The sequence below is a fragment of the Anoplophora glabripennis genome, unplaced genomic scaffold, assembly GCF_000390285.2.
Source record: "Anoplophora glabripennis isolate ALB-LARVAE unplaced genomic scaffold, Agla_2.0 scaffold135, whole genome shotgun sequence".
In the NCBI taxonomy this organism is placed as follows: domain Eukaryota; kingdom Metazoa; phylum Arthropoda; class Insecta; order Coleoptera; family Cerambycidae; genus Anoplophora; species Anoplophora glabripennis.
Genome location: NW_019416236.1, coordinates 158,966 through 185,677, shown reverse-complemented (window position 1 = coordinate 185,677; position 26,712 = coordinate 158,966). Strand labels below are relative to the sequence as shown.

General features: G+C 31.7%; 1 protein-coding gene across 1 annotated transcript in view; it reads left to right on the top strand.

Annotated features, from left to right (window-relative positions):
* Positions 1-26,712, top strand: part of LOC108906677 (cationic amino acid transporter 2) — a 132,326-nt gene that overhangs the window by 62,072 nt on the left and 43,542 nt on the right. Inside the window, exon 3 of the mRNA XM_018710000.1 lies at positions 23,713-23,943. Within this exon, the coding sequence (XP_018565516.1) occupies positions 23,713-23,943 (231 nt within the window). The remainder of the gene's footprint in view (positions 1-23,712; positions 23,944-26,712) is intronic.

Here is a 26,712-nt window from a genome sequence, read left to right as displayed (position 1 = left end):
TTATATTATTATTATTATTATTATTATTATTATTAAAAGTCCAGAAAAATTTAGTGGCATAGAAATTTGTTTTTTACTATCCCTTAGAAAATTTAAAATCGCTATGTCAATTTTTTTAATTATTAACGATTACATATTATTATTTAATATTATATTTGTAACAAAAAATTTTTATAAATGTTTTTTTTGTAAAATTAACAGTTTTTTAACTATTTTCCTTTTATTTAACTGTGTAAGGTTATTTTAGACAAAATAAATAATTCCATAATGATTTGTTTTTGAAATATAATGTTTTTTTCCCTTTAAAATACAATTTGGAATCAAATGAACTTATCGAATTTATAATTATTCAGTGGCGTCGAAATTCTGACATTCTCAATGACTATACAGGCTGTTACAAATTCGCTTCTCACTACGGGGATCGCGAAAACGGTAAGAGATACAAACTAGCTTAAATGAGGGTAAAGTTGCGTAATCAGGGGATCAACATTATGCCTCTAAAAAATCAAGGCTAACAGCCCGAACCAGATTCAGACGGTTTGTCTCGAAAAATTCATCTTCAGTGTATTCGTTCCAAATTTATTTAAACTCTTTATTTAGATTTCTTATTGTGTTATTAGACCCTGTGAAATCCATTTAGCTATTTTAACTATTACCACCCCGCATTAAAATAAAACATTATTAGAGTTTTATTCCCGTGTCCATAGTTATTTTTAGACTTCTCGAGTGCTCAAAATTCAAACAAATTTCGATCTATTATTTTCAGGATATTCATACAAATACATCTAATATAATAGATATAATAAATTCCTATAATATTACGCTGATCTTCATTTTCAACCTTTGCCAAAGCGAAAATGTTTTTGAACATATATTCAGTTGGCGTTTTGGTTTTTCATATGCATTTTTAAGAATTAGTTTATCATAATTAATAAAATTGTAATAATGTTTTAATTTTGACGCGACATTTAATTGAGTTATGTATGATCAAGTGATGGTAATCGTTAATAATAATAAATGTTTTATTGTAACTCATGGTGGTAATAGTTTAAATAACTAGATGGATTTCACAGGGGTCTAACGACACTTACAGTGTACGATAATATAATAAACAAAGAAATCTAAATAAAAAGTTTAGATAAATTTAGAACCAATGCACTGAAGATGATTTTTTCGAGACAAAACGTCTGAATCTGGTTCGGGCTGAGGCAGTACAGTATTGGGGGTCGTGAAGGCTTGCAAAAAATATAATAAAATTTCTAGGGTCGTATTTAGAAAAATGAAATTGATGATGGTCCTGGACAGGCGAAACGTTACATATAAAAATTGATTATGTCATTCGATAGAGGGAAAAAAGTGGCTTTGAGAAAGTGTTCTTATTTTTTCAATATCACCTCAAACAAGGCTGAAATGAAACCAAAACGGATTTCCAAAATTTCGTTTTATTTTAAAATATTTCGAAAATTAATCTTGTTAGCCCTGATTTTTTAGAGGCATAATGTTGGTCTCCTGATTACGCAACTTTGCCCCCATTTATGCTACTTCGTACCTCTTACCGTTTCCGAGATCCCTGTAGTGAGAAGCGAATTTCTAGCAGCCTGTATATCCGAATATCTCCGCCGGTGATTGTACATTTAAGTATTTTATTTAAATTTAATTCATTATAACGTCACTTAATCTAATTCAAATACATCTGTTTTATCAGAGAATATTCACAGTAACTGATTTTTTGGGACACCTTATAACTCGGAAACGAATGAGATTTCGAAATAAATTCATAAGACAAAGTACAATTATTTTTATTCTATCTGCTTCCAAAATCTGGTTTAATAAAACTGGGACACTTTACATATGTGTAGGTATATCAGGTGAAATTAATTTAAATGTTAATGCATTATTTTATTTCTTCTAATTTTTTAGCATAGAAAATTATTTAAAATTAACAAACATTGGCGCATTCGCCAAAACTTGAAAAATGTTATAAATTGAGGAATAGAAGGACATTCTTTATTGTATTGTATATTTATAGAACTATATCGATTTTTGTGAATATCACCTTGATTGCTAGTACTATTTGAGTATTATGACTAAACTGATACATTATTTTAAATATAAACCGTTGCAATCAATCAAAGATTTAACAAAAATTTAACTTAAGAATGTTGATAATGATTATAATGAAGTAGATGTGTTTCACACACGCGTCAGCTTTAATACCTGAAAAGTTACGAAAACAATATGAATTAATGTACAAAGGATGGAGCGATTGATCGTTTATACAAAAACTTTCGGAAAGTGCAAAGCATATAAAACTCTTGAGCCTTTCCGTCAGAATTTTCCATCACGAAAGCTTTACTGGTGGCTGAAACAGATATCAAACTTAAACAATTTTCTTGGTTAACTAATTATACACCGGCATTCTGTAAGATGCCTTACTGAAAAATTACTATTCAGCAAAAATGAAATCTACAAATTTGTAAAAAAAACATCTAATAATGCGTATTTAATGATGAAGACACATAATTTTAATGCAATATTTCTTTTTAATCAGAGTAAGCAATAGTAAATATGTTCTAATTTTAGGTTGCAGCAATTTTTTCATGTGGAACGAATTGGTAATACGTTGACAGTAAAAATTCCACCCAGAAAAATCAATAAACCTTTAAGTTTTCTTGTTGGCAGTGAAACTAAGGACTTGAAAAATATTATTGAAATTTATAGCTATATCCCATAAAGTCACGAACATTAAAAAAAAAGTTTATTAATGTCGAGATTAAACATTTTTTTTTAATTCTATTGGTTGTTACATTGTATTTTAAATTGCATTTCCAATAAGAATATTGCTAAAAATTTTTTAGTCGAATAATTATTGATTGTTAGTTTTTAATTTATTCAAGTATGTCGCAGGTTTAATTAGTTATATTTGAGTACTCTATAAATGAGTTTGATTTATGGAGTAAAACGTTGTTGAAAATATCAACCAAAATTAAATGTACATATTTATTGACATTGGACATCTAGGGTTCATAGTTTCTCAGTATTTTCTCCACTAATTGACAGATTTGTGAAACAACACATGAAAATTTTGCTCATAATTAAATTATTATCTTAAGTGGTATTTAAATAAATGTGATATATTTTTTTAAGTTCCAACACCACAATTCCGGACACATGCTTATAAGAACTTTTTTTTATTAATTCGTGACGTAGAATCCACCATTTTAGTTTGGAAGCTCTAAGTTGTCTTACAATGTGATTAAATTGTTAACGCATCTGCAATTCTGAATTGAGAAATGTTGCCATGAAATAAAAAAATAAGTTAATACGTTTTTAAATAGACATGATATTTATATCTGCGATTGCTGTCTGCCCAAAAATAGATTCAAAACTTTCACGTGCAAAGCGATGAAATAAAAATTAAACTGAATCGCTTCATTATAAAAGCGGCACCATTGTCCTTAATACGTCAGTAATTTGGTTGATTAGTTAACGAGAGTTCGTTTGCTTCCTTAACAAAGTTATAATGGTGCAATTTGCAAAACGCGCCTCTCCAGGTGCAACGTATTTCAGTAATGATCATTAATGGTGCCTCTGCAAATTGTCCCCATTTTTGTATCATACAAATAAGACAAAAACGTGTTTTAGGAGTAGCGTTAAAATTTAAATTACAATTTGAGTTGTACCTCAGAAAAAAAGACAAATGCCCAACTTTTATACACTGCCTAATGCATTAGAAGAAATCATTTTCCGTTATACAATGTGGTGAATTTAAAACTACATATGAAATGGAGATTTATAAATGAAATTACTTGAAAAAGATATCAAGAATTAACAGTCAAAGTATGTACGTATTCTTATAATTTTTTCATCGATTTGAAACTGGTTGAAGAATTGTATTTGATTTATTTCACCAAGTACCCAATGACATTTTCAGAAACGATAATTACGAAATTTACGCCTACTTCATTTTCTAATAATGAAAGCATAAAGTATGTAGGCATTTGCAGAAGTAAAACATCAATTTTGCCGTACTTTTTATTCTATAAGCACATGCCTAAGAAAAAACCTTTTCAGCTGTCTCCGCCAAGATATTGGGACTGACGGGAAATAAACTTTATATACACTACGGGACGTAGTCCAACTTTTTGGCTTTCATAAGATGTCTCCTGATTTCTGTCAATCGTCCTTTGCTGAACTTATTTTAAATTGGAGTTTATCATATATATCAATTTGGTTTTTATTCGTTTGAGATCGAAACGAATAAGTTTTCTTGGATTTGTCCCTTAACTCTTTTTAAAAGTTCAGTAATATGTTGTAATACGTATTGCAATTAGTTATTAGCCAGATTAACTCAAAGTTTTCAATTGCTATGGTTATAGAAATACAAGGAGATTTACTAGTATTGTTACGAGCTTTGGCAATAGAAAGTAGGTATAATATATTGAAAAAATTTTTTAAACATAGACCCGTTTGTCTTCTGTTTCGATGTTATGGCAGTTTTTAAATTTTAAAAGTAGAGGATTTATCTACTCTCAATGTCAGATTTCAAAGTAAGTAAGAACAAGTTTAAGGTATCCCAGATCCAAAATAAGATTTGGACCAACTTATATACAAAAGTCAAAACCTACTGAGATATATCCCGCTCGATGTGGTATCGCCAAACAATGTTTTTTCATGTAACTTTAAACCGGTTTGAACTAAAGACTTCTTGGTTAATATACATACATATTTATTTATTACTTACAAATAAAATAAGAAAATATACAGGGTGATATTTTTTTTGTGTTCCCACCCTTCTGTAATCCTATAACATAATTAACCTTGTGCGTATATTTTCAAATGAAAAATTCATTTTTAAAGATTTTTTACTTTGGTAAAATTTAAATATCTAGTATTGGCCAGTCAATACAGGTTTTTTGTGTGACAAAAATACCAATAGCATACCACCTGTGCCACCATTTAAAAGACAATCCGTAGATATACTCTGATGTGTTTTCGACTCGCAACATTAATTAATTTGTTATTAACATTGTAGTGCAAAAAATCCTTTTATTTGTTTTTTTGCTTATAAAACCAAAACTTCTAGAGCAATCTCAATTCCGTAATTGGAAAAGTTGTAGGAAATTAAATTTCGCAGAAAATGAGAGCTCGAGCGATTCGATCGGTTGATTAGACCCGGAGAAAATCCGGAATAACCGGAAAATTCGGCATTTTTTTCAAAAATTCATAACTTTGTCATTTATGTATATTAAGAGCTGAAATTTGGCTCAGAAATAGATAATTATATCAACTTTAAGTGTACGTACCGGTTTTCAAAACTAGAAGTAAAATACTATAAAACGTATATTTCAAGTTGGATAAAACATGCACTTGACCATCGTTGTAAATGGTCAACTTTTCCATTTGCGGAATTGAGATTGATCTAGTAGTTTTGGTTTCATACGCAAAAAACTAAAAAAAAAACCGCGGTTTTGCACTAAAATGTTAATATCAAATTAATTAGTGAGAGTTGCGAGTCGAAAACACATCAGAGTATATCTACGGACTGTCTTTTAAGTGATGGCACAGGGGCATGCTGTTAGTATTTTTCGTCCCCTGCTCGCTGGTATAGTTTATTTTTTATAAATTTGTGTATTTATGGAAACAATAAATATGAACATATAGTATTGGTATATATATAGTATATATAACTGCGGCTTCCATATTTGGGGCAATTGGGAGCTTCTTGGGAACTTTGGCCACAATTTTTGGAAACATAGGTGAAAACGTGAATTGACGCCTTCTGCTTCTCAGGGAAGGTAATTTCGGTTCTCTTGGGCTTTGACCGGAATTGACCTTGCGTCGAAGACGGTTTCACAGGATCTAAAGACACTTATAATGTACGTTAATTCAATAAGCCTATAAATCTAAATAAAAAAATTATATAAATTTGAAACGAATACGTTGAAGATGAATTTTTCGAGACAAAACGTCTGAATCTGGTTCGGTTTGAGACAGTACAATATTAGGAGTCATGAAGGCTTGCAAAAAATGTAATAAAATTTCCAAGGTCGTATTTTAAAATGAAGTTGATGATGACCTGGAGAGACGGAACGTTACATATAAAAATTGATTATGCCGATAAAGGGCAAGAAGTTGCCATGAGAAAGTGTTATTTTTTCAATATCACCTCAAACAAATGAAACAAAAACGTATTTCCAAAATTTCGTTTTTTTTCAAATATTTCGCAAACTAATCGCGTTACCCTTGGTTTTTTAGAGGCATTGTTGGTCCTCTAATTATGCAACTTTGTCCCCACTTAAGCTAGTTCGTATATCTTACCATTTTCGAGATCCCCTGTAGTGAGAAGAATTTGTCTGTATAACTCTTTCACGTGTAACTTCTGTGTGTAATACTGTTAGTGCTCGAACTGCACAATGCAATTTCCTCTTTTCCTGCAAATTCGACAACTCCTGTTACTTCAAGCTCAAGATAAAAGCCTGATGGAGGAGCAATTTTCCGAACAAAGCTCCTGTGAGTCGCCTATTAAAGAGATCTCTGTGGGTGTACGTAATCCCTTTTTATGCATGGCCGATACCAAAGATATGACTGCGACGGAATTTTCTTTTGCACAGTTCAGAAACAAGAAAACCGAAAGCGTCCGCATCGAGGTCGGATTTCTCGAATCGAGTTTAAAAACTTATATAATTTGAATTATAAGGAGGAATTTGTATTCGATCGGTTTGGACTGGTGAAGTGAATAACACAAATAGGGTTCCGTTGAAGTTTTTGATTAACTTAACATTGAAATGAAATTCCAGAATCATGGTTTGTTCTTTTCGAGAAAATTTTTACACGAGCTTTTAATTATCGTTATATAGCTATCTGTGATACAACCTTACTAACTTAAGGATATTTACGGTAAAAAGTTAATTAAACTCCACAAAAGTTATGCAACTTCAGTAACACCTTTTTTCCTGTACCTATGTTTCCAACCAGATAAGTAAATGAACTTGTGAAAATATAATAGGTATTTCTTATTTTTTGATAAAGTTTATTGTAATAATAGAATTATAATAATAAAAACTTGAAAATTTTCGCCAAATGTCAAATGTTTTATGAATCAATTTTTGCCTAACCAAAAATTTCATACTGAACGAAGTAGCCAAAAAAATACACCGAAAGTCGCACACTTCAATTAGTTAATGTTTCTGTTTTAATTTTCAAAACTGAGAATTGTTTTTCTATTTCAAATAAGACTTCCTTTTATCTTCTTTATTATCCTTTTAAAATCCTCGTATATTTTTAACAGTTCAGCAATTTATATATGTCATTTCTTCAATTTATTTTCTACAACCTCCTAGCAACATCTATCTTCTTTTTTCTATACATATTAGATATAACAATAGTAAATATGAAAACCTCAATATTGTTCTCAACAAGAATGACGTTTCTTTATTAGGTTTGACAGTTCAAATTTGTTAAAATGCTTCGCTAGCAAAAAATATTAGGTTCATTCTATTCATACTTACTGTTCCTACAAATATTTTATGTAGTCAACTGGGATCAAAGTTTATGGAATAATTTTGGTTATGCAAAAATAAGTTTTGTTAAAAGTTACCCTTGACTGATCCCCTTAGCACAAGAGTTTATTGAATTATTCTTTTAATTTTTTTACAGCTGACAAAAATCCTAAATGAACCGAAAAAAACTAAATTTAAGTCACAAATCAAAAACTCAAATAATAATAATAATAATAGTATGTATATTGCACTCCCACATTCAGTCTCAATTTTTTTATATTGAAAAAGTTTCTTTTTCGAAATTTAGCGGGAAAACCTGTTACACGTAAAAAAATGGAGTGAATTTTCATTCAATATCAACACATTATCTCTCTCTCTCTGCGATAGAAATATTCAGGGTGTTTGTAAATAAATACAAAATATTTTAGGGAGTGGTTGCTGAAGTCATTTTGTGAAAAAAAGTTCATATAAACGTAGGTCGAGAGTGTTTTAAGTATAATTTTTTATTTATTTTTATTAATTATTTCACTTACTGTTAAAGATATTGACTCGAAATTTGAAAAGCGCTTTGGAGGGATAAATGTACATTTTTTGGAGTGATCCGAATATTTCTAATTGCACCAGTGGCGTTCGTGCGAGAATGCCACGAAGTTTTTTAATAAAAAAAAAATGTTACGCCACTGACTTTTTCCAGTTTTGATATTTTTCTAGAAATCCGCCATCAATTCAGAATGAAATTGGTTCCTTCAATTTTTTTCGTAGGATGCACCGTTTTTGAAGAAGAAAATAACATATTTTATTGCAAGTTATGTATTTTTAATTTCTATTGATACATTATCTAGTAGATTGCTGTCAATATTTCTAAATAAAGTACTTTCTATCAATTATCGGGTCAATATCTTTAAAACTCTTTGAAATAATTAATAAAAATAAATAAAAAATTAAAATTTAAACAAGCATATTGAGCATATTTCGACCTACGTTTAAATGAACCTTCTTTCACAAAATAACTTCGGCAACCACCCTCTAAAATATTTTCCACTTATTTACAAACACCCTGTATATACAGGGTGTCCTGAAATTCACGCAACAAAATTTGGTCACAGATTATTTTAAGACAAATTTAGGGGATCCGTATTTTTTATTTTTGACAAGTGGCCGCCTCTTTCGGAGTTACAGCCCTCTGAAGTCCGCCCCTAAGAGCAATCTTTTTTTTATATCTCCGAATCCTGTTGTACGAAAATCACTAAATTTGGTACACAGGGGGTTTATGACATGTGGAATCTGACGGTGCCACGTTTTTTGGCGGGGAACACCCTTAAGACAATTGTTCGTGGGCCCCCTTGTCTTTGGAGCCAAAAAAATTTGGTCGCATATTTAAATTTCTTAAAAATTATCAGTTCACTAGAAAGCCATTAAATTTAGAAACTTTTTGACCCTTTATACTTTTTTCGTAAAACGCAATGTTTTCGAGAAAAATGTCAAAATGTGATCGAATGCATATCGCGATTCGCCATTTTCCTCAAAAACATTGCGTTTTACGAAACAAATATCAAGAGACAAAAAAGTTTCTAAATTCAATGGCTTTCTATAGTAGGATCGTATATGATGCAAAGTAGAGCAAAAAATTGTCGGCCTTTTATCAAAGGAAAATCGTGTGATCATTTTTAGGAGGCGTAAGATAAATCATTTCAAATTTAAAATGAAATTCAATGTAAAATCTGAAATACCGCTGCATACGCACTGTGTTCTGGTAGTAGCTGTAGTCGCCCAGGTGCATCGAGTGTACGAACTGGTCGGTTATACGTCAAATACTAACCGGGCGAGCTTTGCCGTCCATTAGAGAGCGCTTCCAAAAAACAAGTAAACAACAGTGGCGCGTACAGAGGTAAAATGTAGTACATATGTGGAATTTAGGAAACAAATTGGATTTATAATAAATTACATTTAAAATAAATAGTTTATGAGAATAAAGGAATTTTTGTAGCAACAAGGGTGCCAGACCTGAACTGATCCCCTCGTCCTTTCATAATGTATAAAGAAATTATTCAATTTGTAAAACCCTTAAAGGCGTACTTCATTGGTTCCCTTGACAGGCAATGATTTATTACTTTGCATCGAATATGATCGTACTATAGCTAACTAATTTTTAAAAAATCAAATTTGCGACCAAATTTTTCTGGTTCCAAAGACAAGGGGGCCCACGAAAAAGTGTCTTAACGGGGTTTCTCGCCAAAAAGGGTAGTACTGTGAGATTCCACACGTCATAAAACCCCTGTGTAGCAAATTTAGTTATTTTCATACAACATGGTTGGAGATATAAAAAAGACTTCTTAGGGCGATTTCAGGAGGCTGTAACTCCGAAGGAGGGGGCCAGTTGACAAAACGAAAAAATACGAGTTTCCTAAATTTGTCTTAAGAATCTATGACAAACTTTTGTTGCATGAATTTCTGGACACCCTTTATACCTACAAAACATAAAAAACGCTGTATCTGATTTTATATAGAATAATTTAAGAATTAATTATTTTAATACCTTTAAGGCTGGGGTTTTATAGACAGATGTGTAAAGTTCAGGAAATGTATTGATAAACATAAGGAATAAAAATATGATGTAAGAATTTTTTTAATTTTTTCTTTATTCTGAATGTATTGTCAGCTTCTAAATGTCTTATACACTGTAGGAAACTTGTATAACCGGTACAGTGTTTCTAACTTGCTTAGATTTTCTAAAACCCTCATCAAAAGACTGCTAGAAATTCCTTGAAAATTGCACATGAAAACGACCCCCTCAGAGTAACTTAAAACTAGCCAACTTTGTACAGATCAGGTACTCACTTTATTGGGAATCCACTTGAGAAAGTTTTGAATAAAGTAATAAACCAGTTAATAATTTCCAGACGGTTTTGTCTAATCATGCTCTCCATTACATAATTAGATTATCAACAAAAATTTACTGAAAGTTTAACAACATCGTTTTTCCCTTTTTTGAACTTTCAAGATCGTTTATAGACACGTTTTGTACGCTGCTTCAGGTGGATTCAGCGTCCCCTATAAGGGATTAGTTTACGGTGAAAGCAACATTTAAATTCATCATGCTTATCCAATAAAATGTAAATGCTTTGGCGTGTACCGAAACAACGAATTTATCCGTGAAATACGAGATGTGGTTTCACAGAGTAACGGAGACGTTGCCACAAACTTTTACGACAAATTTCTTATGTCACACTAAACAAAAATAAAAATAATTCTTAACGGTTGTCCAGTCCCTCAAAAAAGGATTATGAAAATTAATATTTAATCAATTACTCTGAAGCAGTTGAAGGTACAGATTCCTAATATTTTGTTCATTTAAAATTTCTGCACAATTTATTAAGTGAAATTTGAATTGGAAAATTTTGGAGGATTTCAGCTGTCCAAATTATCGAATGCCAAAAATAATCTTTTTTGTTCTCCGTAGATTCAAAATATGTACTTTTTTGTCTCCAAATTTAAGAAGTGTCATTTTAGTTCCCCAGGAAATTTTAAGTTAGTTCTACTAATATCCAAATACAATTACCTACTCTATTGGGAAAATTCTCACCAAAGAACGGTACTTAACAGTTAGTTATCCTTTCAAATTTGAGTAGGTATATTTCATTTAGAAAACGTTCTTTTGTACAAACTTTCATTATGTGTTAATGTATGATCCCCTGTTAACGATGCTCATAATATTGCCATGGTTTTTAGTTTTATAAAAGCTAGTTTGAGCTTTTATAAAATATTTTAAAAGATTATTTCTTTTTTTTTCTTAATCTTTGGAACTATCATGGAACCGCACTATACAAAATTTAAATTAAAAAAAATGTATATATAATTCAAAATTTAAAGATTTATCTGCGTGAATTGATAAAGACTGTATTTCCTGGAAATTCTTAGGCGAACACCCAAACAAACGAGAATAATGTCACAACTTACCAATCTTCTGCAATTTGGGGTTCAACAACGATTTCTCTTCAAAAATAACCATAGACTTTCCATCAACGATAACAACAATAAAACACAACACCACCAGGCCTGGTACTACGACACGTTCTAGTCGACTTCTACGTTTTTCGATCTTCTTTTTGCGCAGTTGGGACAAATTAATTCGTTTGGGTGGTTTATCCGCGCCAATTAAAGTTACAGCAAAGAAAAAGTATTAAAATAATAATGCTACAAGTTACAGCTATTTTCCTACTAACTAAACAACTAATTTAAAACTAACTATCCTAAACACCATATCTTCAATTATTCCTGAACTACTGATTTTTTTATGAATTTCGTATTACATTAAAAATATATCAAAACCAATTAACAACATTTTTAATTCATGAAGTTTGCTACACAAATTCTCAGATTAACTACCTACCAAATCAAAATGAGGACTTGCCTATACGTGAGATATAATTTTAGTTACAGATGTTAAATTAATTTAAACTTTAAGCTAGGACCCGTTCACTATCTCGAGCTTCCTTCCTTCATGCAGAATTTATTGCTTTAGTTTACCGGAGGGCTTTATCTTCAAAACGGATATACATATGACGTAAGTTTACTGTTTCTGTCCACGTTAACAATATATATTTCCCCAGAAGCTTGGGATTTGTTATTTTTCCCTACCCCTAGTTTTACAATACCATTAGCGGTACATGTTTCCAGAGATTTGTGAATTGAGTTGAAAGCAGATTTATTACAACTCATGTCAAGGAAACACATAAATTTATATTGTAACGAATTTGAAATGTTAATGTAGAAACTCAGATTAAAATATTGCCTGACCGAAGTTAAAGTCGTATAAAAATTTTAATTATTATTATAGCAAAACCAAATTGGTATAAAATTGTTAATATGTAAATTCTGGATATAAAACTAGTAATGGACAATGATATTACATAGTATAAAACTAATAATCTTTTAATTTAATTTTCAAGTACAGAATAAATTTTCATAAAAATGCATTACATCGACACTTCCTAGTAATCAGTACATAAAGAAAAACGAATTTAAACCTAGAGTGGCTTATATCAAATGAAAGCTTAAAATCTATAGAATAATCGGGTATACATATTGCAGGAAGACGAGTAAACTTGAAGAAGATATCTCAATCCAATATAAACCATAACATAAAAATTTTTCATCAACTGTCAAATTTTATAATAAATGTCACAAATGTCAAAGCTAAAGGTGGCTTTATAAGAGTACCCTGAGATGACCTAAAAAAATATAAAATAAAGAATATTTTAGTACCTAAATAATTTATAGAATTGTAAATAAAAGTAAAAGGACATTTGTTAAAAATGTGTTAGTTATAAGTGGTGATGTAAAAAAGGTGTTTGAAAGGGACATCCAAAGTCTGAAAATTTCTGTGCATGGACCTTAAGCAAAGCTAGAGACAGAATAATCAGGAAGGTGGAAAAAAACAAAGAAATTATTGGTTGGTTACGAGCTCCCGAAAAATTAAAAATAAAACAAGAAGAGAGAGTCCAAGGAAGAAAATTAAATACTTACCAGTAAATCTATAGTTTGGCCAGAGTCCAGATAAGGTTATTTTGGCAGCCCATGAAAATTATCCGCTACCAGCAGTAGAAAGCAGTTCCAAAGCAGTTTCCAGTGGCCCCATAAATAGTCTGCAAGGCTTCTACGTAGTTTCCAGCGAAGATAACTACAAATTTCTCAACGTAACAGATATCTTAAAACACAGTGCACTAAAATATCGCTAGCTATTCCAAATAAATAATGCTTTATATCGGATCCAATCTTTGCAAAGTATAAATAACAAATCACAGGACTTACCTGTACAACAATAAGCCAAATCCAATCACTGATAACTTCAATAATTCACTATTTCGAAGAGCTCGAACAAAATCTGTCAAAGGAACAGCCTTTTTATTTAAATTCTGACTACTTTTCATTCTTGTTTAGATGTAAGGATGCCCCTGAATGATAGGCAACAAATGGTATAAGGAAATCTACTCCGGATTGTATAAATAAAATTAATTAATAGAAATATTTTAATAAGTGCTTATATTATTTGTAAGCTTAGCAGAAAAAGGCAAATTTTGCTGTTAAAAATATTCTTTATTGTGAAAAATATATTTTATTTTAAAAAAGATATTCATAAATTTGAGTTTATAGTCTTCAAGTCAAAATAATATAACAAAATCTTGAATAAACAATTTATTAAATTTCACCACTCCATTCATTCCAAGGTGTGTTGCATTGTACTAGTTTATGAGAACCGACTCCTGAGAATTTTCTGATATTGTCTATATAACAAGTATCTACCAACAACTAGCCAGGGATAAAGTACAAGCAAAGTTTACAGAATAAATATCTCCCGAATAGCGCAAATTTGTGGGCTGAGCTATCTCAAACGCAAGCTTATTTGTGACGATCTGTACTCTGGTCAGCCGATTACTATTAATAAACATTGAGAAAATACCAAACAAATTTGTTAGATATCGTGGTTGCCTATCCAAAAGTATACAGGTGTAACATAGGCCGGGACGCATGGTATTTATTTGTTAGTTAGTTAGGATGGGCCAACTCAGACAGTTAAATATTTCAGTTAACATTAATTATCGAAACGTTAAGGGCTCTCAAGTAGGTTTAGCAATATTTTCAGAAATTTATCAATATTTTTTTCAACAAGTTCACTGTTCACAAGACTGTCGGGGCCATGTGTTGAGCATCTGGTATAAAGAGAAAAATCGATATTTCAAATAACGCGCGAAATGCATTCCAAAGAACGTAGGAATTCCAAGAAGAAGTTGTTAGAAGTTGTGAGAAAAATAATAATAGATCAACTAGCTGGTTTTTAGGCGGATTTTCCAAGCTATAAGAATAGATTAAATGAGATTGACTAATCCGTCCCGTATTGCTACAAGGAGTCACAAGAGGAAGGCTAGGGTTACTTGTAAGTCCAGTTAGTCACAGAATTATTTATATAAATGTAAATTCAGCACATTAGATAACTATTAACATGACATAGTTATGCCAAAGTGTCCTGATATTCAGGATTCCCGCCAGTAAGATAAGAACAGAAACGTCTGGACCCAAGAAATGGGCGTGTCGAAGCGAGGTGTCGAATTCGGGGGAGATCTCCAAAAGAAGGCAGTTTTTCTTTGGGCTTCACATTGAGTAGTCTACTTAGTTTTAGAGTCTCGGGTTAATTTAATAATGGATAAAGTCATTCCAAATTTTGCTATAGATCTCGCATCCCCTGAATCTCTGTACGCTGTCGCGTGTAAATGAATCAATAATGTTTGTTTGAGTCTGTGGTGTTACCGTTGTTTTATTTGTTTTGTTTTATTGTTATTAAAACTCTTCCTGGAAAGTTTTGGTGTTTTCTCGTTCTTCTAACTTAAGTGCCACCGTATAAAACCAACCACTGGATTACATGGGACATGAGCGACGTACGGTAAGTGCCTGGAATTCATTATCTGAACGTGCAACATTTCTAAGTTCCCACGTTGAGAAGAGAAGAGAAGAGAAGAGAAGAGAAGAGAAGAGAAGAGAAGAGAAGAGAAGAGAAGAGAAGAGAAGAGAAGAGAAGTTAATACTAAAGTCTTTTGTCAGTGAATACCGTTATGATTCTGATCATAGCGGTAGATACATAAATAAAGAAATAACCCCTCAGGTTACATAGGTCATAGTTTTAGACGGTCATCTGCAACAATGCTTGCAGATGCAGATGAAGCTATTTTAATGTTGAAGAACTAGTGGCTGGAAGTCATCAACGGTGCAAAATAAATTGCAAACGTTTATGCAATTTTTTTATTTATTTTTATCTGAAGAACGCTGACGCAGAAGAAAAAACATCCATCCTGTAACGTTTTAATAATAATTTCGTACTAACTTTTGTATGTAAAAATCGGAGTAACTTGGCATAAATCGTGAAATTTACAGCGCCGTAACTCTGTCGCTTTGACGCCCATTTTACCAAAATTATTAGGATGCCGGGCATATCTTAGGAGAGCTGGCGGCACCTTGTGGGAAGTTAAGGGAAACTCGTGGGAGATAAAGAAAGGGGAGAACCGCCCGTATATCTTGACATGTTAGCCGCAGGCCGGACGTACTTCACAGCAATTTAAGCGGATGGGATTTGGGCCGGTGTTGAATACGAAAGCAGATAACATGGGTGAATTAAGGGAATCTTATGCCCAAATTGATTAATTCCCGGTCCGGGTGGCCTTTCAGTGATGGTAAATTATGAAGGTTTAATGAGAGGCCGGCTTTGTTTTCCTAGACCTACAGTATATTGAGATCCAGGTACGCCCCCGCATTGATTTGATTAGATGTTGTGCGTCTCATCAGGCAGCCCAAATCTCTGAATTGATTCGGTTTAATCATAATTAAAGCGCCGTTTCGACGGATCTCTAAAAGCAAAAGTCTTATATGGCAGTGTGCTACGCTATTCCAGCCTCTACAACTCTACTAGTCGGAAGTCATTAAATATTATAGCTGGAAGTGCAGCACTCTTAATCTCAGGGTTGAATTTGTCTTAAGTCAGAGCACACAAGGTTACCTGTGAAAAGGAAGTTATTTATTAATAATCTGTGTTTGCCTATCGTTCACTGCAGGGACTGATGATAAAAAAAACTTACAGGTTAACTATGTGTAGTATAAATTTTATAATCATGTAGAGAATCAATGAGACATATAAGGTTGATCGTCAAATTTATGTCGCAAATATCGTTAGTTATATCCCCCAAAGTGCAATTGCAAGTTTTGTACAGTTAGGTAATTTATAAATCCAAAATCCTTAAACTAATATCATCAAATTAAACTATATGCACTACAATACAGTGAAGGATATAGAGGCGAAGTTCTTATCTTCAATCGAGGTGTTAAAACTAGGTATATATTCCTACGGTGCAGGGTGGTTCCTTGCTAGCTCTTTAGCACAGTATACTAATCAATCAGTATGGAATCTTGAAAGATTTATGAATGAATTCCGTATGGCAATTTTTAAAAACCCCCACTCTAGGAAAAGTCGCTAAGAATATGGCGGATCTTTCGAGGAGGCATGCCATTGCGAAAATTGTGGCTGAGTGTGCGAGAGAGACAGACAGTACCTCAGTACATGCTGTCTCACTCTGGCACGCCGCGATTAGTTGGAAATGAATGCTCCAACCAATCACGGCGTGCTAGAGTGAGACAGCAAGTCTGAGATACTGTCTGTCTCTCAGCCGACAGCCACACTTTTCGCAATGGCATGCTACCTCCAGTAGTATAGTAAACATAACCTGTTCTTTTTCCTGGTTTTAATACTTTTAATTATTATACATTAATTTCTGATTAATTATTGTAATCCAAGGTAATAAAGAGATTGTTAACTATGTAGTAGTGTTACACGTAAATTGAGTTTTTTTTTTTATTAATAGAAGTTTACATTTTTTGGTTAAATACAGGTTTAGTTATTTGAATTCCAGCAGAAATAATTTAGATTAGATTATATCGGCCTGAATTTTATAAATTTTGTTCAAAAACTTACGAAAGCGTATTTATTTTCTAAACATATTTTAAAATGTAAGTCTGCTATAATTTTTATTTCATTATTAACTACCTATTTACTGGGTAAGTATAGTATTACTTATAAATAAATAATCACTAATAAAATACACAAGAACAAGAAAACTAAATTAAACAACCACTCAACATCATAAAATAAGGTTTTTAATACATAAAGCTGAGATATAAGAAGGTATAGGAGAGGTTAGTTACATATACAATAATAAAAACATACTCGATCCATGAATGAAAATATGAGAACGGAAATCGTAATAACTGTCAGTCGCTAACAAAATGGTGGAAATATGGAAGACGCGGGAAACGTAACTTTCCCTACTGATTGATTAGTATACTGTGCTCTTTAGGGAACTAAATTGGTATCTGTGGTGGGTAGTCCTCCTAATATCAACAAGTGTCTTGTCTCAAAATAGCTGTCATCTAAGCGAGGTTATGTCTCTACTCCGCTAACAGAATCACGGAGCGTGGTGATAGTAGAACGAAGGCAGGATGTCCAATCGTATATTTTGTCAACGAATATTCCCCCAAGATCGCGATGTTATAACCAATGACCATGCCCGTCTGTCGTACTTCCAAAATCTTATATTTTCCAAATAATCGTGATAATAAGACGATGAGGGACTAGCTCAAAGAAGCCTAAAAAGTAGATTAATATTTCGATGTGAATATTTTTGAATTTCCAAACCATCAGCGAAAATTATACAAAGAACAATTATTACCCAACTAGTGAGCTTCTCTTCGTGAAATAAAATCCAGCACAGCTGCTTACGGGATAAAGCCTATATAAATATTATTAACGAAATCCAACTTCCACGTTGATTAACTTTCCAAAAGTTACACAATTATTGTTAATAATATCTTTCAATGAGCTAATGAAGCTACAAAGTGATCCCTCCAACGGTTGAGATTTAGAAGAAAGAACTGACGTATGGAATATGGAATTTTAAGACAATGGTCACGTGACTTAGATTTATTCGTTTTGAAACAGAGTAAATTGAACCGTTTCATCTATTTGAAACTGTTATATTATGTCATAAACAAAGTAATATAAAAAGTTATGAATATATACATCAATAATAGTAATTGATAATTAATTTTGAAATGAATTGAGTATATTGCAATTGATAAAATAAGTAATAAGTAATTATAAAGACATAATTTAATTATTTGTAAATGTTTATATATTAATATTTTTGAAAACCGTAACAAGTGGTGTTCAACCAGGGGTACGCGTACCTGAAGTAGTAGTAGTAAGAATGATGAGATTTCTGTCCAAATGGAAATTTCAGAAAAACAAATTTTATGGAAGTTGATAGGTACTTCTCTTTATTGAAACATCTTCAGAACCCTGAATTGAAACAAAGAGATACAGAAATTACAAAAAAAAATATGCAAAAATATAAAATATTAAAATATTTATAATTAAGTAAGCGAAAGGGGCAAATTGCTATAAAAATTAAATTGAAGCAATTAAATTGAATGCTATAAAATGAATAGTGCAAGTAATAAAAGTTGTTCTTTAAAATGTTAAAATAAAAATATACGTAATACCTATAGGAAAATATATTGCCATTGCAGCAGTAGCGCTAAATCAGTTTTCATTTTGTCATTCTCTACTTACTTACTTTTCCGTCTTTCAGGAAGACTCATGTGTAGTATTTTAAAATAATTGTAAGTTCTTTACTTTTTAGTAATTTATTTATTGGATTAAAATTTAAGTAAGTTAAATTATTTTGCTAATAACATTTTATAGACATCATTATGCGTTTTAAATTATTAAAAATATTAATTACCACAGATAGAAAAATATAATAGATATACTGCTTCAAAAAAAGTTAATTTTCCTTCCCACTATATTAATTTAACTAGTAATTCTATAATTGAAATATTAATATTCACATTAACTTTTTAGTTTGATATAATCTAATGAATGCCGATTCTATATTAAGATAAAAATGAAAAGCAATTTTAAAAGTTACTTGTTCTAAACAGCGATACTCTGTATGTGAAACATCGTAATAGCATACAGGATTTATTTTAAGATATTTAAATTTTCATAATATTTTTGGTACCAATATTTCAGATGTAATAATGACTAAATATAGAGAACTATATTTATGGGAAATTTTAGATATAATTATATTAAAACGAAACTGTCATCATAACAGAGTACCCCAGTACCCCCTTAATAGCGGTACTCATTAATTTTTCTTCGATTCATTTTTATTAAGCCTAATCACATTTTTTTATGTTTTCCTACGTTACCGTCAAATGTATATTATAAACCTAATCTATACTGTACCATGCTGCATATGTACGCTGACAACAGGAAACGTTTACAAGTGAAAATTATATTTTCCTATTTTAGCAATTATGAGATGTGCATCAGTTTTAAACGAGAACCACTGAAATTGCCTCAATTTTCAAAACAAAATGTACCTACCACCACAAAGCAATTTATTATAGGGAAATTGTACCTCAAATGAAATTCTGCTAGTTATTTGCCTTGCACTGCAAAAAGAGAAATATTGGATCAAATGAAAATGCTGTGTGTAAATGCATTATTCTGTGTAGACTCTCAAAACATATTTTTGTTGTATTAAGCAGCACAATAAAAGGCATTTCTACTGCGAGATACTTGTATTTTTAATCAATTTCTAACCATTATTAACAAAATTTAAAAATACTTTATTATACAAACATTTGACAAAACAAGTTATTAAACTATAATTTTGTATTCGCATTACATTAATAAAACCGTTTAAAAATTAAGTAGGTAATACATTTACCCGAAAAATTAGAGTACTTAACCGAAAATTAATATATTTTTGTTTTGTTATTTTTGAAATAAAAAATTTATTTTTTGATGTAGTCCTAAAAATAAAAGTCCATTGAATCTAAATCAGGACTACGAGATGGTCATGGGCTGTAGCTGCCTCTTCCCTATTATGGATTGGGAAAAACAGTTTTCAGGTGATTCCGAACTTCCATCAAATAATGAGCCGGGGCTACATCACATAAAAAAACAAGATTTTAAAAACGCTAAATATGAATTTCGAATTATCGACTAAAAAATAAATATGCTTTTTTTTATTTCTAGGTACTTGTTATTTGCATTGCAAAATTAAACCTCTTTTTTTCTCAAGCGGTGTCCACTAAGAACACGTTTTATTTTACATGTCTACTGTATGTCGAAGTATGTCGAAGGTAGCGCCACTTAAAAAATATGGAAAAAACACTAATCAAATTTGAATTCCACATAACGACAAACTCCCGTAGACCGAATTTGATCAAATATCTACTGTGTCAAAAGACAATGAGGGAAAACGGTTTTTGTTTCACCTTTGATTTTTTTTTTGCACTAAGACAAGTCGGCCTATTTTAACTCCGGGTACCTCTCATTGCGATACGGCCCATTCACTACAGAACACCCTGAATAAATGACTACAAAAGTTATTCGAAAAGTTATTCCTGGGTAGCAATAAATTTTTCAGTTTCAATTTTCTTTCATGCATTATGTACATAAAATGTTGTTAATATAAAGATTTGTTTAGAAAATTTTTAAATATACATTACCTACTTTACTTTTTTTGAAAATGTTGGCAGTCTGTAGGTTGTAAACTTTTTGCTGAAACAATTAGTTTCTTTTAAGAACTATTGGGAAGACCCTTATCCCTTCAGAAATGCAGGACATTGAATGTGGGAGAGTTATATTACTCGCCCTCCACCTATCACAGAAAATGTCAAATAAAGTACAAAGTACTTACCTAATTATTAATTAGATGAGCAAGTAACACGACACCTTAATTTTACCCTGTCAGTATGACACATTAATTACAACCTACGTGTGATTTGTCCTGTGTAATTGTGTTTACGTTTTTAATTAAGTCCGTAACCCTTAATTGGTATTGAAAATTACATCGACGTTACCAGTGACAAAGCAGACTATTACACTTTGGTTTGCTTTGGCATTAGCGTAGCTACGCTACCGCGTCTTGATTAAATACTGCAAGGTATTTCTCTAGAAACATAATACCCTATTTAGATTCAAACTCGGTATAAACTAGGCTCCAAACAGATTTAAGTATCTGTTTAAAATAGGGCTCATTGAATATTCATGCATAGAGAGGTACTTAGTTAAGAAATACGACGCGGACAGATACCTAAGAATAATGCATTATTATGAAGATATTTCACGGGGAAAAACTGTCAACGAAAAGAGAAATGAAACTTTCGAATTAATCTAGAAATTGTTTTAAGTTTCAATTGAAATAAAAGTTTCCAGTTGAATAAATATGGTGATCAGGATCCTATTCAAAACGCGTTACATGCTTTTTATTATTTTATAATAGACAGCACAATATGGAATAAACAGAATTAAGTTTCCTACCTCCTAGAATGAAATATATCTGGTGTCAAATTTAAAATAACAGAATTACTAAACTCCAAGTTGAAAAAGGTGTACAGGGTGATTCAGATTTTATTCGAAAAAATTAGGTGAATAAATCTGATACACCAAAGAAGAAAGAACATGTCACTATAAACAACTTTTTTAAAACCATTTGTACGCCACTGGAAAACTGGTCGACTAGATTGAGGAAAGAACTCGTATCTACTGAGCAGTAGCTTAACTTAGTTTAATTTTAACACCCAATAGTTTACAGACAGTGACCAATTTAATTCCGCATACTTTAATGTTATAAAATGTAGTTTTAGTAATTATTATTGAATTAAATAATTTATGTGCCATTTACAAAGCACTACACTATACTACATGGAATAATTAACTAAACTAATATATAATTTAAAAATTTGATCCACTACACATATTTAGCATTAATTAATTAAATTCTACTACTAAATAATTTAAACAAATAATTGTTAGTATTCAACATACGATAGATACATTACTGTACATAAGACAGGCACCTTGTTATAAAAACTTAAAAACAATGACAGAAATTTCAAGTTTTTGTCGGACAGTCTTAAATACAATCGTCCATTCGTCATTCATAAAATGAATCAGTCAGTTAGTTTTTGCTTTTCAATTGATAAGATGGTATAAAAAATATGTCACTACCCAGCTTGCAACGTATTGCTACGTTTTTGATGATAAATTTTAAAATAAAACCAATACTGACGGCGTCATCCTACTCCGCAGTGGTAGAAGTCTCCGTCTTAAACGATGAAATATTTGTTAAATTACTCTGTGAAATATTGTCGTAATCCAGCCAAGAGGCATACGTCCGAGGGAACCCAATTTACACTCCACGAGAAATAGAAAGCGCGGCGCAACTAAGTTTTCAAAAAATGTTCGCCGAAGTTCCTAAGAAGCCCCCTACCGCCTCCAAACATCAAAGCCGCAGCAAACATAACCACCGAAGGCCGATGCCGACAGTGCAGCAGCGTTGCCAAAATGGAAAATTCACCCCAGTTTCGATGTTTGGAAACTCAAAAGCTCTTCAAATATTACAAAATTGAATCTGAGAACTGCAAGACAAAACCAAAGTAGCACGTCAGTCCTTCATAAACTCATCAAAGATGGGTAAAATCCAGAGATACCAATTGTCCAAACTTAAGGCGGACTTCGCTGCAGGGTTTCTGCGGACCCATCAAGAACTGTGATCGAATGTCGACTGATGTTTTGCCGTACCGAACCTGGCACCTAGTAAGTTTTAAATTATTACCATTTTGCATCGTATAATACCTATAGCAGATCAGTAACCAAATGCCCGTTTGTTATAAATAACATATTTTTATCAATAAATCTATTTTTAATAATTGAAAACCTTGTTAAATTAATTTTCATAATTTTTTTGCATGTTGCCCTCGGCTTAGACCTCAGTTCTAGCATCTCATTCACCCAGATATTATGCAATTATCCAGTGAAGATCCCAAGGGATAAAAACCGCTCCTAGCAGCTACATTCATAGATTCTCTAAACAAGAAGCTGCCATATTTCTGGTATTCTCACAAGACCTCGAAATCAGTGCTCGGCAACGAAGTAAAACCTAAAAAAGACAGTGATATTGACACTAGAGTAACAATTAGAGTGGAAGAAGACAACTAAAGAAATTAGATCGTGTCGCACATATCTTGAAATCTACCCATACCCCAAATGGGTGGTGATTCCATTAAAAATACCGGTTCTCCTCATATCAGGGGTAATTTTCGCGTAAACTATGGTGGAAGACAACAATATCTTATGATATATGTAACTTTGAAAACAAATAAACAAAAAAGTATAAACCATTAAAACTAATTAAAAATGCGTGACAATAACGATGTGTATTTTTTATTTGCCTGCTTTATCTATGTGTAATTTTTTATTACAAAACTACATAAAAATAACCCTTGATTGCTCTTTCCAATAGCAGTGGCCATATACCCAAATAAATAGAGAAACAACTAAAATTGTGTAACAAATAAGTAACTTCAGACAATATAGAAATGAATTATGGTACATAATAATAAATAGAGAAACAACGAAAAATTGTGTGACAAATAAGTAATTTCAGACAATATAAAAGTGAATTATGGTACCCGTAACATAAAAATAAATGATATTCTAAATTCTACCGAAGGCGCCAGTTATAGTCCACACTTTGTTTTGTTGTGTTAACAAACAACATCTCCTTTGACAATACATTTTTCTTTTCAGGTGTATGTTATGCAGAATTTGGTGTCAGAGTGCCTCACACGACAGGGTCAGCTTATATGTACTCCTACGTAACCGTGGGTGAATTCGTAGCCTTTGTCATAGGATGGAATATGATATTAGAGTATCTCATAGGCACTAGCGCGTGCGCGTGCGCGCTCAGCGCCTGCTTCGATGCCTTGGCGAACGGAGCGATATCCGGAGCCATCCACGAGAGCGTCGGCAAAACGATAGGTAAGTCAAACTAATAGACTTCTAAACGTTATTAAAGACTCCATCCAAGGATTGGTTTATGGAACATCGATATATTTCGTCGATATGTCGTACTCTATTTATCGAATGGCTAATGGCCAAACACGTTGGATAAAATGACAGGCGATCTCGGATCATATAATTATCGCTTGTATTATATTGCGCAGATAAGCTGCGCACCGCGTGCAGTTTACTTTTCCACAATCTGTGCATTCGAAGGGACCACTGACGTCCAATTCCCAAACAATTTTAATTGCTCAGAAATTACCACATACGGACATATAAACCTATCGCACATCGTGTTTGATTAAGCCCACCGTGAATGGAACCTTTTATAGGCCAGGAAATACAGAATTATACGCGACTTTTTGTTTCGGCAAGCTGAATTTATACAGACTGAGTTACAGACTGTCAAATATATTATTTTCAAGAGTTGACTGTTGACAATATTTCTTATGCACTTAACATACCTACTTCCACAAATTAAATATTTTTACCTGGGAAAGTACTCGAGTTGCCGGTTATGACAGTTTTTTTTTGCCGCTACCAACCTAATTTGTTTAACAATGGACCGTCAATTTTTTTTAACTTAAATCTCTTTTCATAAGCTTTCCAAATATATAATAATATATAACTATATCACGCTCGTGCGTCGTATATTTCATTTTGAAACTAAGGCTAAAAAATAAAAAAAAAATCTAGATTGCAAATTTGAAATTAAAAAAAAATGATAGATTTCATTGTATTATTATGAAATCTACCATGAAAAAAATCAGTGCGATTGTGGAAGATCCTCGGGATCGTCCAGACTAATAATTAGTTAATTTCTTTATAAGGCCACAACTTGTAAACTATGCAACTTACCGATTCCAGATTTCGTGTGAGTTCTTAGAAAGTGATAAGGAATGAGATGATACGATGCCAAAACGTTCTGGTAATAATAACGCAATTTATAAATGTTTAATTCAAAAGTCATAAATAAACTTCTTTTGTTTATAACTTTTGATTTAATCAATATTTTTTGACGCTCGACGGCTAGTTTTGTAGGTCTTTTGAAGACGAAAAAAAAAGTACCTTACTTTTTTCTCGTGGAAATGAACGGAAAAAGTTATAAGCGAAAAACTTGAATTTACGTAAAAATTATACAATTAACCACCATGTAAACAATCTTCCCCCCATTTTTATGACTGTGGAAACTAATATGTTATTGTACATAATATTTAGCATCTATAGTGATAAATTCAGCTTACCGAAACAAAAAGTCGCGAAATGGTCATTTTCCAGCTTTTTTCCTGGTCTATTTAGTTAATAAGAACATACATTACAGGATATCCCAGAACTAGCAGATAATTTGGGAGCTGATGCTAGTAATAAAAATAGTGATATAAGCTCCTATTACTCATAATTTAGGGAATTTGGATAACTTTGCTTTCAGTTAAGCGATTTTTTGCCAAATTTGACACATCGTAGCTATGAAAAAAATAAAATAAAATTTAAGTAAATTAAAAAATATATCGTTAAAAATCTAACAAAAGAAAACCTTGTTGTTCCAAATCGTGATTATTTCCGAAAAAACACATTTACCCAGAATATGGATTTATTTCAGCTATTTATACTTACAAAGGAGTAATAGACAGCACCATCATACGTCGATCATATATTCGTGAAAACAAAGAACGTATAGATTCAGTTGTATTTGTTATTTGGAAACTAAATGTAACAGACGACACACCATTTTCCTACTCTTATCAGGTAGAAATTTTCTAATGTTCCTTCATCGGAACCTGAACAAAACTAAAATATACCGGCTATACGTATATTAATTAGAGAAAACTAAATGTTGTTTTACAAAATGAAAAGTGGATTTGTTTATTAACAAAATAAAACAATGTATTAATACTAGTAGTCCAGGAGAACTACACTGTTGCTTGACGTAGATTAGTTATTAGTAAAAATCGCTCGAAAATAATACTTATACAGGGTGTTCTGAACGTCCGTCAGGAAACTTCGGGAGATGATTCTACCGATTAAAAATAATAGCAGTATGTAATTATTTTTTTTTAACCAGTCAGAGAAAAGTTTCAAAATCCGCTGCTAGAGAGCACTTTACCTCGAACGCAAAATTTGTTTCGTTCATAACTTTTTTCTCTTGCTAGACATCACAGAAATTTAAACATTATTGAAAAGAGAAACAATATCAGAAAAAATTATGTACTCTTTATTCAAACCGATAAATGTAACTGTTTACCAGGAAATCGCTATTAATGTGTTATTAAACACCAATTTTTTTATAATTGTTTCTGTAATTAATCAAGCTCACATGGTTCAAATAAATGTCATTAGTAATTTTGAGGTTATGAATTGTAACAAAAATTGTTTAAAGTAGGTATGAGTTTGATTTTTCAGCATAATATTTTTTTTTCGGCTCTGTAATAGCATTGTGGAAAAATAAGACGAGGATAAGAAATTTACTAATAATATTTTATTTACTAACAAGAGAAGGTATTACAGCATGGCAACTTGATTAACTGCAGAATGAATTACCAATTTGATGTTGAATAACACTTTATTAGCGATTTCCTGCTAAACGGTTAAATTTATCAGCTTCAATAGAGCGTACATATTTTTTTCTGATATTGTTTCTCTTTTCAATAATATTTAAATTTCTGAGATACCTTGCAAGAAAAAAATTATGAACAAAACAAATTTTGCGTCCTAGGTACAGAGTGACCTCTAGCGGAGCATAATGAA